Below are 19,236 nucleotides of genomic sequence, written 5' to 3'. Positions count from 1 at the left end.
ATTATTATTATTATTATTATTATTATTATTATTATTATTATTATTATTATTATTTGAGTTTTCTTCTAAATTCTTATGCAGCAACTGACCCTCCAGACCATAATTTAAACCCTTAACTGTATGGATGTGTGTGTGTGTGTGTGTGTGTGTGTGTGTGTGTGTGTGTGTGTAAGTCTCTTCAAGAAGCATTTATACCATTAAGCATCATTTAAAAACTGGCAACAATCACCACATTACCTATGAAGTATATAGGCCACATTTACAAATAATTATCTTACATTCAAGCATGTAGACATTCATACACAAATAAATATAGACAGACAGAAACACAGAAACACACACTCTCACTCTCTCTCTCTCTCTCTCTCTCTCTCTCAAACCCAGCCTAGGTCTCTCTCAAACTAACTCCTAGGCCTCACCAGTCACTTGGCAATCTACTAGGGAAGGAACACAAGCCAATGCAGTTTCAAACTCAAAGAAAGTGTTCCGGATCCCTCGTGTAGAGTCGATATCCTGATGCAGGAATTTGGCAGTTCCTGGGTAGATGTCATCATTGCAAATGAAGCGGATGATGAATGCTGTGCCTGTGGAACAAGAAAGCCACCAAATCAGCAGGTGTCTCTGACTAAGGAAAGCAAGGGCAGCAAAAGGGCTCACAGCCAACCTGGAGTGACCAGAAAGCAGGGTAGCTGGCTGCGAAGGAGCATGACCTGAACAGAGCAAGGATATGTTCCCAGCAATACTGACTGGCATGACAGGCTTAGGCCAGGGGATCTACTCATACGTTCTTTCTATCAGAAAGCATTCACATCTCACATTAGTTTATCAGTTCATCAGAAGACAGAACAACCTTTGTTTCCTTATATATTTTTAGCAAACCCTACACACTTACTATTCCCCTGCAAGGCTGCAAGAAGCAGAAGTGTGCCCTACAGTTGAGTACAGAGACCAGGGCTGGGGTGAAGGAGACAACACAGCAAGTCTTCATTTTGCAAAAGCATACAGACAGGTAGAACAAGGAGAACCCCACCCCTACCCCCTACTCCTAGAGCTCACTGCTGTGGGTATGCTGGCTTCTACTCTTGGCATAACGTGGAGCCACAGGAACAATCTCGCTAGGAGGGAACTCAATTAATCAAACATTTTAAAAACATCACTGCTGCACTGAATGCAGACTCTTGTGTGAAGGCGAAAGAAGGAAAACCAAGGAAGCTGTTGTGAAGGTGGGTGGGACCCTGGAGCAGAGCTCCACATTCCAGCATTCCAGAGCCATTGGTGCACTGAGTTTCCACAAAATTCACTTCAGGGTCTGGGAGCATTAAAGTGAGGACAAAACTGAGGAAGCACAAGTAAGGGACTAAACTCAAGTCTGGGGTCTCAACAGCAATCATTAAATGTTCCCCAGTGTTCGCAAGCTGGGTCAGCAATGTTTTCCTAAAAAGAACATTATAGAAAAATAATTAAACATTCTTATTTTAAACCGGTAGTCTGCAACTGGCGAGCAAAGCAACTACAAAATGAACCACACAACTTTGGATACTGAGGCAGAGAGTTGCATACATCCTAGCAGCTTTCAGAGTGGCCACTCTGAAGAATCAAAGAACCACAATCCATCCCCCCACACTTGCTAACCTGAACTTCCCTCCCAGCAATTGTCCCAGGCTCCCAGCACTGAGCCCTTCTATTCACTGAAAGGTTTCAAGAGTTCATCTCGGAAGGCACCTGAAGCAGTGCTCACTGTAAAGTCACATGCTCTCACAGCCCTTCAAGCTACCCATGTGGAGGACACTGATGGCTGGCCTGGTCACCCTCAAGGCAGCCAACTATCTATGCACTTTGGTTAATTCTTTTGCCCACCATAATGATCCCTCGAAACTCCAGCCACTGCTCCATGCCATCTCCAACCTGTCATCCAAAGTAAGTCCACTTCCTTCTCCAGATGAGGCACTCTTAACCTTATTTACTCTTATCAAAAGTTTATTGAAAACATTTTCAACTAGTTTTAAATTTATTTTTATTTCTAACTGGCACACAGTAACTAGATAGTCACTGGATACACGGTCACATCAGATAACCTCAGTACCTCCTCAAGCACAGTTCAACATTCCTCTCTATCAGCTACTCAGAAACACAATCAGTGTTGTCAACTGTAACTTTCCTATACTTCATGGAACATTATTCTTCCTAACAAACATACTCCTAAGCCCTACTAACCAAACTCTCCTCACCTCCCTAGCCCCCAGACTCTGATAACTACTATTTCACTTCTGCTTCAAGATCAAGTACTTACCATAGCTTTAATGTACAGGTGAGAACAGTAAGATCTGTCTGTCTGATTTATTTCACTTAACATGATTTCTAGTACCATGCAAATTGCTTGATAAGAGATTTTCACTCATTTTTAGTATCCATTAGTACTCGTTTTGTGTTCCCATTTTCTCTGTATAATCCACCCATCTTTCAAGGAAAAGCTATGCTGATTTTATACCTGGGCTGCTGTGAACAGGGCTACGGTATCTAATGTGTTGGATTCAAATCCTCCGGTTATAGCACACCGGGACTGCCAGATCAAAGAGACAATGCTTCTACATCACTGTCTTTCTTGATTTTTGGTCTTGTGGTTTTTCTTTATTATTTGCATGTATCTGTGTGGCTGTGTGCCTACCACAGTGCACAAATGGAGGGCACAGGATAACTTTACAGTATACTTTTGTAATTACTTTTCTCCTTTAGCCTGTAGGTGGGCTCCAGAGATCAAACTCAAGTCATCATATTTAGGGCATCTGGCAGTCAACTGCCTTTGCTAACTGAGCCAGCCATTTCATTGGCTCAAGGTATTGGGGTTATCTAAACAAGGCCTTACATGTATTACAGGCTGTTGTTAGTTTGTTCACACTGAGAAACACTGGCCTGGTACAATGGTAACAAAGTGTCTCTTCCCTTTCACTGCAGCAGGTTCAAAATTCTTTTAAAAGTTTGGTAAGATTCAGTAGTGCTTGAATCTGACTCTAATCACTTCTTATTGCTGATTAAATCTTGTCACCCATTTAGAACTGGTCTATTTAAATCTTGTACCTCATAGTTCAATCCAACCAAGATATAGCTTTCAGAGCTTATCCATTTCCTCTGGTGCTCTGACACTGGCACACAGTTGTTTACAGTAGTCCTTAAACGACCATTTGTATTTTGTGGATACAGTGTGATTACAGTGTTGCATTACTAGCATCTGTTAACTTGAGGTGTAAAGTTACAAAAAAAAGTAAGAAGACTAAAGTACAAACCATTTGGGATGTACACTCCACTCCCATGCAAACACTAACTGCCTCCCAGTGTCCACTTAAGATGGCTGGAGCATGTTGAACAACCCATCACACAAACAACACCTCAATCTCGGCCTCCAGTGATGGAACGACACTGGTAGGGGTCAGAGGGTAACTCTGTGGCCTAACAATGTGGCTTGGGAAGAAATCCCACCCTGGAGGTCATTTCCTCATCTGTAAAACAGAAATTCAACAGGCAGAACCTAGAACAGAACCCAAGAGTCCTGTATCTCACCCTGAGGCTATCACTCATGAACCGCATGCACAAGACCTCTCTACTTTTCAGTACTGAACATGTATAATGTAGTTAGCAGTAATTAAGCACAAATCGAGGTTAAGCCAGGTGTGGTAGCCCAAGCCTTTGATGCCAGCAAGGTAGAGGCAGGTAGATATCTGAGTTTGAGCATAGCCATGTTTACATAGGCAGTGAAGAAAGCCAGAGTCACACATTAAGAGCCTGTCTCAAAAGGAAAAGAGAAGACTTAGACAGCTGGCATGAGAATTCAGCAGACTACATACATACAGCATCTTAACCAAGTACTGGTGGCACACTTCACCTACAGGAGCTGTCCACTGACACTGCTGCTGCCATTACGAAGGGCTCAGAATTGACCCTGCACTTACTTACAAAATAAGTACTAGCAAGCTTAACATACCCAAACTGTACACAAGAAACCATATCACCCGAGCGAATAAAACAAGAGGAAAAAAAATAAACTTAGGGGGGAAAAAACTTGCTTCTTTAGTGCCTAAAGAATCAACACCCCACCTCTGAAGAATTGGAGGTGCAAGAAAAAAAAAGAAGGGGTGGGCAACATTGTAAAGGACCCGAGGGGGGTGACCAACACCCTCTGAGGACGCCGTCAGAGGAGTCAGCGCAGATTTGTCAGGACATGAGCCTGTTAGCTACAAAGCCAGAAAGAAGCCTCAGCTCACCTCTGTCAGGTGGAGAAGACCCTTTGTAGGTCAGAGTGAGGGATCCCTCAGCAGACAACTGGAGGCTCTTCTCCATCCCAACCGGCCTTTCTGGCTTCAGGTCCTTTATTTCTTCTGTCTGGGTTCCCGCCTCACAGCCATAGGCTGGCTTTCCCGCAGCCGTTCCACAGGCAGGCATTGTACCACAGATATTGAACTGGAAGCCAAACAGGAAAAATTACACAGGCCCATTTAGATTCTAAGACTTACCACAGACAAGCACCCTAGAACGCAAAGTACCACTGGATTAAATATCTGGCTATCACTAGACAGTTTCTCAACTTTGGGGCAGCTAGGTCCTAAACTCAGAAAGGCAAAAACAAAATCCAAATAATAATACCTATACAAATTCCTCTAAAGTTCAGTGCATAGTGTTTTATGATCTGAGTGTGGAATGGAGACCGCCCTATGGAAACATTGAGGGGAAAGAGGACAGTTTTCCAGCTGGGACAGTCAAAATCTCCCCATACACTCAACTACTGTAGGACACTTTCACTCCAACTTCCTGTCAAAGCTACCTGACTGTTCCAAAGAGGACTGCCAGAATAAATGAATGTTTTAAAAGCCATCTCCCTTCTAACAGTGTAAATGATGTCCCTGTGAAGACTGTCCATCTTGGGGCTCTAGGGATATGCAGACAATCTATAACGGGAAGTAGTCTTGGAAGTCTAGAACACAGCCCCCAGGTATCCTCCCTTTACAGGGTTGTCTAATCACCACTTCTTCTTGACCAGTGTCTCTCAGACTTCAGTGGGTATAAAATCACCTGATGTAGCTACTGAAGCAGACTCCAAACCCACCACAGGAGGCCTGAGCGACAAGGCCAGGAAGCTACATTTTAACAAGGTACTAATTGTCACCCTGCTGCTGCTTCTTGGAAACTTCTGGATACACAGCAGCAGGTGATGAGGGTTAACTGCCCCCATTTAACTGAATCAGAACTGTGGTGATGGTATCACCTCATTACCCATGCTGAACCTGGCTTTTCTGTCTTCTGGTTAAGGGGCTGTCACCTGCGCACTAAGGATGCCTGATTCCTAACCCACAACTGAAAGTGACTTGAATGCCTTACTGAAAGCAAACTAGAAATTCAGGGTATCACTCTTACCACAAAAGTCTTTCCAATGCCAGTGACCACATAGCCTTGAGAGCTGTTGAGTGGGCTAAGATTAAACACAAATCCACTGCTGGGGTCTCTTATAGAGCAAGCCTATCAGAAAGAAGAAGGGAAAGAAATACATTCAATCCAATTCAGGAGCAAAACAAACACATAGGCCCTCCAGAAGCCCACATCTTTTCTTGGCAAGATGTACCTGCCTCTCGTTTTAAATCGCTACAGGCGCAACAGAACGTTCATGCAGTCCTTTGCCCATACCAATGTGGGCTATGTGTGCAGAGGAATGGAACTCACCCTATGGCTGCTAAGCTACTACATACCTGAGTGAGGCCAGTGCTAGCCCCTCAGAGGAAAGGGAAGGTGGGTGGAACTATAGTAACCCAGCAATAACTTTTACATTAAAAAAATAAATAAAACTTAAGAATTCTCTCTCACTGCTATGACTGCACCTATGGGAGTATGATTGGGTTAACCCAGTTTCCTCCCTTCTAAGTTTACCCTCAGCCTCCAATGTGTATCAAGTCCCGGGGAACAGTCACTGCCCTGTCCATGGTGCTTGAAACGACTACTGGTCCCGAGCTGAGGTTATCACTGTGTGTATTAGTCCACATGTCTGCTGCCAGACTCTGCAGTCTGGTAAGGAATTAGAAAGATGGGGAGGAAAACAAGTTCCACCATAAAAAAAGAAAAGAAAATGTACACACGGTGCCATAAAGACAACTCACTGGTTTAGGAGGGCAGCAAAGACCTCAGAGAGCAGTATACTGCTATCATGCACAGGACAGACTGTAGCCAGGAGAAGCAGCCCAGAGAAGAGGCAGCCAGCAGTGGAGAGATGTTGGAAACACAGAGCTTGGCCTTCAGCAGAGGATAAGGTATCTACCATACAGACATCAGCATGAGGCACTGAACGACACACTGCTGGTGAGGAAGGGCACAGTACACACGGGAGCTTTATTCTATAACTGAGGTCCCATGAATCACTGAGCCCTACCCTGTGTCCAAGGCCACAGCAGAACACATGTGCTAACTGTGAGAACCCATGAAGTTCTCCATGGGCTCCATCCTGTGGACAAGGTCACAGCTTCATGGGTCTCACTATGTCAGATACTGAAATGTTCTGGGATGAAGTAATGTGAATCCATCAGACCCCTGGCAGTGATGGAGAGACTAGGCTGCACTGGCACAGGAAGGGACAGTTAAAGAGAGCTAAAAACAACAAGAGGGTTGTCATGACTAAGTAGTAAAGCAGAAAGTCTTTTTTTTTTTTCTAAAAATTTATTTTATTTTATTATGTATACAATGTTCTGCCTGTACAACTAAGCGCCAGAAAAGGGCACCAGATCTCATTATAGTGATTGTGAGCCACCATGTGGTTGCTGGGAATTGAACTCAGGACCTCTGGAAGAGCAAGCAGTGCTCTTAACCCCTGAGCCATCTCTCCAGTCCCAAGCAGAAAGTCTTAAAGGTGTCAATGATAGAAAGGGTTGTAGCACAGGTGTCAGGAAGCAGGAGAGGAGGGACACAAAGGCAGCCTGAGCACGGGCAAGGACAGCATACATACCTGGTCCGTGTCTGTGATCGTCTGGATAGGGCAAGCAGCCTCCGTGTTCCACAGGAAGCTAACCACACATTCCCAGTTGAAAGTGAATATGGGGTGTGTGTTCTGAAAAGTCACAAAGGCAGAGAAAGTCAGCAGGACATACACACAGTGGTGGAGCACCAGCGCAACAGGCTAAAATCCACTGTCTGCAGCGGCCAGCAGGTAATGTGCGTCTCCTACCCTACAGCAGAGGTCAGCCCACATGCTTGGCCTTTAGCCCATCTGAGCTCACGCCAGTAGTGAATGGGAGAACTGGGATCCAGACCTCAGCTTGAATTCAAGCCTGTATACCCAGAGTCTAACAGATGCAACCAGAAGGCTACCACCCATAATTGTGGGGAGCACCTGGAGTAAGCAGAACTGGCTTATGTGTCAAGAAGGAGCACAAAGAAGGTGCAATGTGGGGCACACATCTTGTTTTGTGACTCGGGTTCCAATTACACAGATGTGCTCATCTGTGACTGTAACTGGCTTATAATGTGTGGGTTTCAATGAAAGTCTCCTCCACAGGAGCCACATTCCATTCTGTGAGTGCTATCTCCATCACAAACAGCCAAGGCTCACTAGGAACAGCACACAGAACTATACTGGCCTTGTGTAACTGATCTCAGCCCACACCCCATACACCAGCACTTTCTACTTGTACCCCCCCCCCCCACACACACACACTCTCCTCCTCAACGCAAGGGCCCGGGCTCCCCAAGGGTAAGAAAGTCCCAAGCTTTAGCCTGCAGTATATTCTGTGAACCTGACCTCTTCTCTTTTCCCTCAGGAGTCTTGTCTGATTCCATATGGTACACCAGGCCCACAAGCATGCCCAGTTTAGTCACTGTGGGAAAGCACTTGGAAAACTAAGAAGTGGCTGAAAAAATTTTCTGGAACTAAATGGATTATCTAAATGACAGCCAAAAAAGAAAAGAAAAGAGTAGTCTATGATAGGGCTCCCACATATCTAGAACACAGGCTGCTACTCATAGCTGAAAATGAGACCAACAGCTGTCTACCCAAGTAGCCAGTATTCTTCACAATGGGGGCGGGGGACAGCCCAGGATCATGTAGTCAAGGGATAGACACTGTCCTCTGAGACCATAGGCCCAGACTCAGCCAGCCAGTCATCTGATACCCTCAGAGAACTAAAAGCAAAGGACAAAACAAATTTCATGTCTGCAGGGTGCCTGGACAAGAGCCTCACATCCACTGGACTGGACCCAGGAGAATCGGAGAATCCACGTGCATCCGATTCCTGTGAGTAGATCACAATCACAACTTACCTGACTGACAGTTTCAACACACACACACACAGCACCTGCTAAAAAGCAACTGGGACAAAGAACCACAAACCTTTAATACCAGCTCTGAGTTTCAGGTCTACAAAGTGAGCAGGTTAGACTGAGATTCTGTCGTGCCCTGCATCCCAACAAAAAATCAAGAAAGATTAGGGAGTGGGAGGGGTGGAGAAAAGACAGCTGCAGCAACTAGGTTGGAAAAATAAAAACTTCCACACATAAGGCAGGTGCCAAAGCCCTCACCTTTAAGCCTAGTAATCAAGAGACAGAGCTATAGGAGTTCGAAGGCCAGTCTGGTCTACATAGCTAGCTCCAGGCTAGCCAGGGCCACACAATAAGACTCAAGTCTCAAACAAATCAAGAAAGTGATCCCCAAAAAGCTCTAAACATGGATTTTAGAGACAAGTATACAACACTATGGGTGGATGTGTTTTTGGTAACTCAAAAATGACAAATTTTATGGCTTAGATATTTTTGTTGCAATTTAAACCAACAGTGCTTTTCAGTTCTTGGCACTCTCCTGCATAGCACTTACCAGGCTTCCCCGACCACAGACAAGATGGATCCTGGTGCTATAGGTGGTTAGCCGACCATCACTGGTGGTGCAAGCAGAGCCGTTCACATACTCTAAGAGCAGGCTGCCACTCTCCTCCACCACAGGGCCTGTCTTTGCAACTCCCAAGTTACTGATGGATACAGTCTCAGACAAGGATCCCTGCAACATAGTGTGGGTTGGGCTTCATTCCTCAGGAAGTCAACCTGCTACTCACAGCAGATACAACCAATAAAGCCACCACTAACAACAACTATGGTGAGCAGGCAAGCAAAATGAGGAAGCTAAGCAAGAGCTGGCTGAACCCTGAGGCTGCTGTGGTGGTGGTGAACACACACCATGCACATACACCCTTCAGTGCCACTGAAGCCCAAGAGCACACCACTAGTACATGTTTAAAAAGCAAATGCTCATCACACTGTTTTAAAGAAGCCAACTTCTGGGGTTCATGTACAACTTTCAAGGCCTACCACACATGAGGCCCACAAGGAAAGGTGCAAAAGTTCTGTCAGTCAGAGCAACTAACCAGATGATGAAGCACTCGACACCCAGAGTGGCATTGCTGCATGTACATGGTCAAATCCATGTTTTATCTAAGTGCCCCTGGAGGTCTTTGGGCAGCTGAGGCTCTGAGCTATGGGTCATGGGCTCTGCCACTACAGGCTATGGGCTGACATAGTGACCACTTCCTCTGAAACTTTCAGGAGGTGGTAACAGAGGATTCTGAGCTCCCCAGAATCCTTCCCCTCCTCTCTTCTTGACAAGAGGTCATGTCATGGACAGATAGTACTACAGAATCACTCAGGCACCTGAACTTCGGGCCAGACATAACCACTGAGAGCTTCTCCTGAGATATACTGGATTAACAGTGGCCAGTGGATGTTTTAAGTCTGAACAGATCCAATGTGATCCAATGTGCAGGAAGCTCATTCTCAGTGGGCACACTTTCCTCAAAGGCTTCATATGGGCAGCAGGACTGCTCTGATCAAGAGCTTCAGAACAATTGCTAGGCCTCACACACTAGGCCTCAGTCAAGAGAGAAAACATAAGACAGACAGACATACCTCTTCATTTGCATATTTCATCTGGCAAGCAGATGCATATCGATCGCAGCCTGGCACAGGACTCAGAGGCCGACACACGTTGATGTAGTATTTCCTTCGTGTGACATATTCCTGGGAGTTTTCCATGGCATACCAGTTTCCTCCACCGCCACCTTCAGACTTCACTAGACTAAAGTTTTAGCACAAAGGTGTACTTTTAAAGATCTGAGGGCAAGTAGCTAATGCTTAGTCTTTAGAGAAGTAAGGACATTATTAACAGAGACACACTTGAATCAAGCTAGTGACTGAGCCACAGGACATGTGACAGCATTCTGACAGTCTCAAGCTGCACATGCAGAGGACCCTTCAATAATCACACACACACACACACACATACACACACACACACACACACAGCTAGTACTGAGCTATCATTTTAAACTCAAAGTTACACAGTCTTTGCTGTGACAAAGATCAATCAGTGCCATAAAGGCGTTGAGATCAGACCACACTCAACTCCTTTATGCTTCCGTCCCCTGTAGTCCTGAACCCTGGGACCAACACAATATCTATCACCATCAGCTAAGCCAAGTGCTCATCAGTAGCCATGCTTGAGGAAGGACCAAGGCAGCTGCTAGCTCTGCTCACCTGGAGAGGTCATATTGCTCCATCTTGGAGGGGTCTGTCACCATGCACTCCAGGGGCTCCTCTGGGCAGGCATAACTGGTGTACCACCGGAAGTTGTAGGTAGAGTTGTCCTCTTCCTAATCCCAGGACAAGAAAGAAATATAAAAAAGATAGTGCTAGTGTCTACATCTGGAGCATCCCCCAAAGACTCACACGGCAAGATCTTGGTCGCTAGCTTAACACTATCGGAGAGGAAAGAAACATTCTAGAGTGGTGCACAATGAGAAGGGCAGAGCTGTGGCTCAAGGTACAGTGGTTCTCTAGCTCCTTCCTTCCTTGCTCTCTGTGCTGCCTGGAAGTGAAGTAAATGGCTGTGCTCCACCACTCACTGCCAGGCCCAAAGCAGAAGCCAACCAACCATGGACTGAAACCTCCAAGTCTGTGGCAAAATAACCCTTTCCTAAACTGCATACTTCACGTGTTTGCTCCAGCAACAGAAAGCTGAGAGAAGGAAAAAGAAAAGGAGATATTATGCAAAGGCCCTTAAAAAATAATTTTAAGTAAAAGCTGCATGAAAGAAAGTTTACTTTCTTCATCTCCTTTTATTATACTAAAAGACTGGCTCATCAAAAACTACGATGGAATCTGCTCTTGCATAAGGAAAATAGGATGATTTTTAGGCTTTTGCATGTTTTATAACAGAACCAACAAGGCTGTGAACAAGCGTTAAGGTAGATGGGCCTTTAAATGAGCAGCCTAACAACTGACTAAATACTGACTAGGCACCCTGAAAACGGCAAATGTAACAATTACATCACGGTGTGGCCAGAAAACCAGACTAGTAATAGCTGTTTCTACAGAAAGGGTGGACAACTGGCCCGGGTATGCCCAGGAAAATTGCCCAAGACAATTCCCACCTGATATTCTGGGAAGCCCACTCCAGCATCACGGTCACACAGGAAGGTAATCAGTGTGGCTCTCGGTGTGTGCTTTTCATTGTTATAGGGTGTGCCATCCCTGTAGCTCAGCTGGATCATCCCATCATAGTAGGAAAGTTTAGTGTTACTCAGCCCCAAGTTCCAAGACTTACCACTAAAATGAACACAGAAATGTCACTCAGGAGGTGCCATGGAGCAGGAGCTCACCAAGGCTGCACGAATGGGGGCAAAAACATGATCATCAGGCCCAAGACACTGCAATTCATGAAAATTTTATATGCAGCTAGTTCTCTTGACTGTAGGAAAACTCTCTATCTCTCAAACACACTCATGCAACTTTCAGCACTACTGGCTTGTAGTGCAACTCATTAGAACTAACACTACACCATAAGGAGAAATGCATATATAAACACACAAGAACTTCAAAGGTCAAAATTCACAAGTGGGTATCAAATACATCCAGACCTCTCTCCATCACCTAAGATAAGGCTTGCCCCTTCTCTGGGAAGTTTAGCTGCTGGCAACCTGTAATTCTTCTGACCAGGTCTTCTCAGTATGCTTGTCAAGCAATTATGTTCAAGTAAAACCTAAATACACCCAAAATACCAAAGAACAAACCCAGAATGAGAGATTACTTGCCTTTTTGCTACCTGGCAGGCCCCTGAGTTTGACTGGCAAGGCTCTACAGATACAGGGCCACAAACATTTATGTAGAAGTCATACTTCTCTGTCCCAACTTTATATGCACCATTCTTCTTTGTGAGAGGTGACAAATCAAAAGAAAACCCTACGTAAAATAAAAACAGCAGAAGCATGTTAGACCAGTGAGGGCACAGGGGACAAATGACTGCACAAGTTTCTCAGAGAGTAATTACTCACAGGGCAAACAATGTTAAAGAAAAAGAAAGGCCACTTGGCCTTTAAGCTGCCATTTCTACAGTGACTATCATCTACTCCTTGGACACAGGTCCTCACCCTTGCCCCTTTTCATTGTGTGAACTTTGATATGCTATTCAAATTCTGGGTCTCACAAACATGGCATATCCAAGCAAGATGACCAAACTCTATCGGTCTTCTTGTAAACTTCCCTATCAAGGGGTTCTAGCCTAGGATTCATGCAAGTCTTCCAAATGTGTGTGGGGGGGGGTCCCCTTGTGCTCAAGTAAATCCAGCACAGCCAAAAATTCAAGATGGGCTCTGTCACAGCTCAAGCACACAACAAAAGATGCTTGGGAGTCAAGCCAAGTGGCATTAACAAAGTTATAGCACAGGTTACCTCTAACAGTCATAGAAAGTCTTTAACAAAAACTACCCATGTTCCCAAGTCATACTAGGCAACAGAGGCATGCCTAGGTACACACCTGCCTGAGCATCAAAGACCGTGCAGTTCTCTCCTTCTGTCTTTGACAATACACAGGCAGCAGCCGTGTGCCACTCAAATTCATAGAAGCAACCATCAGGTCCAGTAGTTCTCAACACTGGAGCACTTTCTAGATCCCCTGTCAATAGGAAAAAAGGAGAAGGAGGGGGGAAAAAATCAGCCACTAATCTGCTGGTTCTAAAAATTTTCCCCTGCTCAAGCTGTGTAAAAAGGCTTAGGAAAGAGGGGGTTAGAAATTCTCCTACAGAGATGAAGATGTGGTTTATTTAGTACTGTGCTTGATTACAATGCACATAGCCCTGTGTTGAATCCCCAAGCACTGTATAAAGCAGAAATGGTAGCACATGCCTATCTACAATGCCAGTTCTTGTGGAAATGGGGACATGAAAATTTAAGCTCATCCTTGCTACACACAAAGTCCAAGGCCAGTCTCAGACATGTGAAATTTCTTCTCAAGAAAAGGGGATGAAGAGAAGGGAGTCTCCTACAAATACTATGTGATTCTACAGATAGGAGTTGCCTAAAATGAGCAAGTCCACAGACAGGCAAAATAATGGATGCCAGATTCTAGGGACAGAACTCCGGAGAGCTATTGTTTCAATGATACCAGGGTAAGTTTGGAAAGATGAGAAAGCTCTAGAGATGAATAGTAGTAATAGCTGCAAAACACATACTTAGTGGCACCCAATTAGATAACTGAAAATGGTTAAGATGGTAAATTTTATGTTTATATATTTTACCACAAAAATTTATTTAAATGGTATAAGTTTTATGCTGTATGTGTTCTACCACAAAAAGACAAGAAACAAAATAGTCCTAGCATGTGACCTTCTCCCACAGCTGGGAATTTATACAAAGGAAACTTTATGGGGCGGATACAGAGAGGATATGGAGCATCTAAATTCCTAGCAGTGAAATGCTTTAAAAAGGAAATCCCTGGAAATTACCAAAAGGACTGTGAAACATGGAACGCACTAAGCACAGCACTCTGAGAACACTGAACTACGTGCACAAATGCAGATCTTAGCAAAAAGAGCAAAAATTTACCAGGTGAGGAATAACCACAGTTGAGATGGTGCAATCCAGAAAACATTTCTAGGCCATTTATGATCCCCACTGGAGGAAGCTCAGCACCTCCCACCCCTGATCCTCTGTCAGTCCTTAAAAACAGGATGTCAAGAAGAGAGACTCGCAACTCCTTTGGAAAATGTCAACATAAACTCTCTGAGGACAGCATATGGTTTCTCCATTTCTAGGCTGAAATCCAATCAACTTGATTCCCATCACCAGGGATGAGAACCACTGGTGCTCAGCATCACCCTTCCATCCCACACCCACTGCAGAGGTGAGGGAGAATGTGGGTATGCCTCTTCTTCTGTGACATTACCTGGTTTGCACACGAGTGTGATGTTAGTTGTTATTTTCTTCTCATTACCACAGTCATCACCATCAGAATAAGAGAGCTGTATGTGTCCTTTCTCTTTTGTAGGAGAAGAAACAAACTTTCCAAGATTTTTACTTCCATTCTTATCTAAAAGAAAAAGAGAGAAGGGAACGGAAAATATGGTGTAAAGTTCTCATCACACAGACATTAAAAAGAATACCAAAACTCAGCCAAATGCCAAAGGTCACCAGGACCTCTTCCTAGCCCACCTAATCTGGCTGTGAGGGAAACAAGTTTTCTTGAAAGAAAAAAATATGTAGCCATATCGAGGCCACCTTCTGACCTAGCAGGGACATGCTGGAAATGACAGAAGGGATGCCCCAAAGTGTGTGCAGCATCACTGTCTGCGAGAGATACTATTCCACATCCAGTGCCCCAGCTACCCTGAGACACAGGCTCAAGCCATAGACTTTACCTTTGACCAGCAGAAACTCACACCTGTGTGGCCCCCAAACTGAATTCCTGGCTCAGCTGCTTTTTAAAAATGTCTATGCCTGAGTCCTTAGTAGGACAAGAACAGACTGCACTTACTTTGAGACTTGTCTCTAGTTCTGAATGCCAAGATAATCCCCAAAATCCAACCATGCCTCACTAATTCCTCATCCATGTTTGTAACAGTTTCTGCTTACTGTCCTGGCATTTTCAAAGTGTGCTTTAACTGACACACAAAACCTCAGTGTCTTAGACAAACACCTCTGTGTGACACACAGGCCAAAAATGACAGCAAGAGGAATGCCAAGATGTGTTGCTCAGCTGAAGGCTCCAGCAGATCTTCTGCTTCCTGTAAATGTCTGACCAAGGGTTGCTAAAACTTCACAATTAGTTTTACTAGTACTGGCAGTATTACTCTTCAAAATGGGTTTGAAGAATTCTTCAAAATGTCTATAAAATTAAGACAAATGGTCAAGCATGTTCTAGTATTGTTCTATCTTCCTACTTACACCTCTGCCAACGTCAGGACTTCAGGACTTACTCAGAGTAAACTGGTTCTGGTGCTGAAACTTTGAAAAAAATCTTATCATCCTTACTATTTAAATCCAAAGGCAGGAGTCTTAAGCAAACCACATTCTAAGTCTTTCCTAAGGAAGCAGCCAAGTCCACAAAACCTTAAAAAGAGGGGCTGCCCTCTGAAGTAACTCACCCACAGCACACACAGCAGCATCTTCAGGACAGTTCCTGGCCTTGCCCTCCTGCAGCACTCGGTGACAGACGTTGATGAAGAAATACTTCTTTTCTGAGTCAGCCTGGCTGCCATCCACTGCTTCCCAATTCTGTTCTGATTCTATAACCAAAGCCAAAGTCCTTTAGCCAAAGGCAGCATGACTTTCTTTCTTGTGGTCACATCTTAAGACAGTGACTAAGCCAAGGTCAGACAACGCCTAACACTCCACAGAAAGTCATGCTGTCTCCACTTTCTCACTGAGTATGTCGGGGACAGACCATTCCCCAACATGTTTCCTAGAGAAACCACAAACTTCTCCCACACCACCCTACATTAAGGAATCAATCGCTGACCCACATGAAGCCAGCTGCTGTCCTGAGCCTGGTGGAAGGGCACTAGTTGCACGCTGAGCTTCAGGTCCCACAAGAGCCTGTGTGTGCAGCTACGAAAGCTTCCGCCTCTTCTATACAGGCTGACTGGAGCAGGGAAGGACTGTGTCACTGCAGATGAGGAGGACGGCTGCTGATGGGTAATGGGGGAGGGGCACTGGAGTTAAGTGTAGTCATGAGAATGTGTTTACCATGCCACTGAAGGACACACAAAGGCACATGTTCTTATCTGAAATGTTCACTTGGCAAGGTGGCACCCAGGATTCAGAAGTAAAAGCCCACAGCTTGCCAGTGACAACACACAATGCCTTTGGAAAGCAAGTCTATACACAGCCTACAAACACACCTTAGAAGACAGCACGTGTACCCAAGTTTTCCCCAAAAGCACTGGGCCTTGGCTGTAGAAGGTGTGGGCTGTAGACTCCAGGGCGGACTTTCTGAAGTAACAAGGATAGATTTCAACTCTCAGCCCACAGTATCCTGTGTGCTATCTGGTTGCAAATGCTACAAAAACACCCCAGATACTTCAAAAGCCAGACTGTGGTACAGTCTGCTAAGTGAGTTAATGCATCTCAGCATAATCCCTCAAGATCGCAGTCTGTGTCTTGTAACATATGGATACTTCAAAAGTGTGCTTCCCTCTCTGCTTCCTGAGGCCAGCTGCAGTGTGACCAGCCACTGCGCTCCTTACCATTGGGCCTTCCTCAAAGTGATGGGCTGTGCTCCTTCCTAGACTGTAACAACACACCCCTTGTCTTTAAAACAAAACAAGCTGGGGTGGTGGTGCATGTCTTTAATCCCAGCAGAGGCAGGCAGATCTCTCTGAGTTCGAGGCCAGCCTGGTCTACAGAGCAAATTCTAAGACAGCCAGGGCTACACACAGAGTAACCTTATCTTGAAAAAACAAAAACAAAACGTACAACAACAAAAAAAGCAAAACTAGAAAATTTCAAGTTGGTATGTGTGGCTCAGAAGTACAACACACATGAGATGGAGGAAGGGAGGCAAAGTGTTGATTAGAAAGCCTTCCCCACCACACTCAAGCTTCTTTTAAGATTCTAGAGCCTGGAGAGCTTTCTGAAGCCCACACTGGCTACAGCTACACTTTTAGCACTGTAGAAAACCCAACCATTCATTAGCACACATATATCGGAGTCAACCACAGCTTCCTGAAGCTATTTTTAACTCCTACAGAAATTTCCTGTGTTCCTATAGTTTCCAGGATGCTTAACTAACAAATCACAAAGATAACTTACTGCTAAAGCAATTAGCTAACACAGATCATTTACTGTGGACCTTGATCTTGTCTTAAACCTGACGTACAGGAGATACTCCTCCAAATGCGCTTTTCAGATAGGCCTCCAAAAACAATGGGACAAAAAGTTACAGCCGGTACTGACGTAAGTCATTCTGTCTTAGGAGATGCAAGGCTCCTTCAATCCTACTCCAGAAATCCCATTGCAAGGTAAGGTATTTCCAGGCATAGCTCTCATCTTCCTCATCTATTTTTGGCACATGCCACCCATGAAAGCAGTGTGACATGTGGGGCCTCACCGGCACCAAATAACAAACGCTCCCCCAGTCTCTGTGATGAGCCCCTTACACTGACACATACTGTGCCGCACCATGCCATCCATGCAGATCCCCTTTCAGTGGCAGTGAAGAGGTATGCATATGAAAGTAGAAGCACAGGGTGTAGACATAACAGACATCCAGCTCCAGCCCCGAGTCCCTGTGCTAGAGTGCTACGGCTGTTGGAGAAGCTGTCTCTCAGCACAGAGCACTAAGCCTGACAGAGCAGGGCCCCGGATGTTCTAACTAAACTGGTCAGGTGAGGCAAAGGCAGCACAACTAGAAAAAGCAAGTCTCAGATGCAGGGAGTTTACCTCCTAATGCAGTGTTCCTTATAGTTTGTACTCTTACTAAAAGGCAATAGCTATGACTCAGCTGGCAATTAAAATGTTTCCCCAAACCACTGGGATCAACTATACTATGAACACAGGGATCGTGGTCCTCAGAAAGGAAAGCAATACCTGAGTGGCGAGCCAATACAGACAAGTCGTAACGTTTCTTGCCATCACTGGCCCCGCAGAGGAGATCTTCCTTCTCTTTGACACAGGCATATTTGGTGTCCCACGTGAAGAAGTAGGTGCAGTCCACCTCACCTGTGAACACAGGCTCTCCTCTCCCGTCTTTACCTATATGGGCAATGCCACAGAAAGCACACAACTCAGTGATATGACCCAAACACAGGAGCTTCTTTCTGAAGAGCCAGGGAAGAAACAGCAATCAGTATCAGCACTAGCTGTCCGGCTCACTGTTCAGAGATTAGAATGAGTTCATTAAAGCTGGGAGGCCCACATCCCCCTCTCATCTTAGTCCAGTGGTACTCTACAGGCTTTACAGAGAGCTGTTCACAGTTTATCAGTGAGGAGGTGGAGAGAGAACGAATAGTCAAAGTTTTGCTGCTCCAGGCTGTAGTCACATGGTGAAGGGCTTACCAGAACTACAAAGAAAAGAGGACAGAGACCAGAACCTCTGTTCTAAGAGTACAGACTGAAGTTTCCCCAACACCCGCACCACAGAGGCAGATGGAGGCAAAAGCACAGAGATCTTGTGCAGCTAAAGAACAGCAGGATCTCACGTTACTCCACAAGGTTAGGGGCACACGCCTAGTTTTGGCTGCACCCACACTTGCCACCTGTCAGGATATGTGTCTATAAAGCCCTACTAGAGTCAACACCACCTCCTCCTCCTCCACTCACAGAGGCCCCATCCCTTGCCCAGAACAGCACAGCTCTGTTCTTCATAGGCCACTTGTCCCCAGCCTGGGATTGGGCAAAACACTGCCCCTCCCTCTGGAAACTCTATCCCTTAACCTTTCCCAACTGGTGGGCCACTAGCACAAAGCTGCCCTTTTTTTCCACCTTTGGTGGTTTCATAATCCCAGCCGGCTGCACCTCCCATGCGTCTGCCTGTACCCTTGAGGTGTGGTGTCTGGACAGTTTCATGTTCTAAGGAAAAGAGAAATTAGGTTTTATAGCCAAAAGCAAATGAGTTCTCAAGCGTAATTTCTATAAAGTCCTGAACTAAGTCACTAGGATTGGAAGACTAAAAGCTAACCTATCTCAAGCGCAGTATGAGCCAGGCAGTAATACAGTTAAAGCAAAACAAATGTGGGAAAACATTAATGATTGTTTCTAGAGCTGTGGTTCTCAACCTTCCTAATGCTACAACTCTTTAATACAGTTCTTCATGTTGTGGTGACCCCAACCATAAAATTATTCTGTTGCTACTTCATAACTGTAATTTTGCTAGTTATGAATTTTAATGTAAATATCTGATATGCAGGATATCTGAAATGTGACCCTGTGAAAGGGTCATGACACACAGGTTTA

General features: G+C 45.1%; 1 protein-coding gene across 1 annotated transcript in view; it reads right to left on the bottom strand.

The window, feature by feature from the left end:
* The window catches only part of Igf2r (insulin like growth factor 2 receptor), a 93,511-nt gene that overhangs the window by 27,664 nt on the left and 46,611 nt on the right, over window positions 1-19,236 (bottom strand). The window contains exons 11-23 of the mRNA XM_055615924.1: window positions 17,872-18,036; window positions 15,429-15,569; window positions 14,231-14,374; window positions 12,824-12,961; window positions 12,102-12,249; window positions 11,442-11,616; window positions 10,546-10,661; window positions 9,919-10,087; window positions 8,837-9,016; window positions 6,977-7,078; window positions 5,404-5,505; window positions 4,257-4,452; window positions 420-584 (exon numbers count right to left, since the gene is read on the bottom strand). Of these exons, the coding sequence (XP_055471899.1) occupies window positions 420-584; window positions 4,257-4,452; window positions 5,404-5,505; window positions 6,977-7,078; window positions 8,837-9,016; window positions 9,919-10,087; window positions 10,546-10,661; window positions 11,442-11,616; window positions 12,102-12,249; window positions 12,824-12,961; window positions 14,231-14,374; window positions 15,429-15,569; window positions 17,872-18,036 (1,941 nt within the window). The remainder of the gene's footprint in view (window positions 1-419; window positions 585-4,256; window positions 4,453-5,403; window positions 5,506-6,976; window positions 7,079-8,836; window positions 9,017-9,918; window positions 10,088-10,545; window positions 10,662-11,441; window positions 11,617-12,101; window positions 12,250-12,823; window positions 12,962-14,230; window positions 14,375-15,428; window positions 15,570-17,871; window positions 18,037-19,236) is intronic.

This window comes from Psammomys obesus, unplaced genomic scaffold (genome assembly GCF_907164565.1).
Source record: "Psammomys obesus unplaced genomic scaffold, mPsaObe1.curated_primary_1811, whole genome shotgun sequence".
Taxonomy (NCBI): domain Eukaryota; kingdom Metazoa; phylum Chordata; class Mammalia; order Rodentia; family Muridae; genus Psammomys; species Psammomys obesus.
Note: the sequence above shows the minus strand (reverse complement) of the source record. Positions and strands in the feature narration are given on the sequence as shown.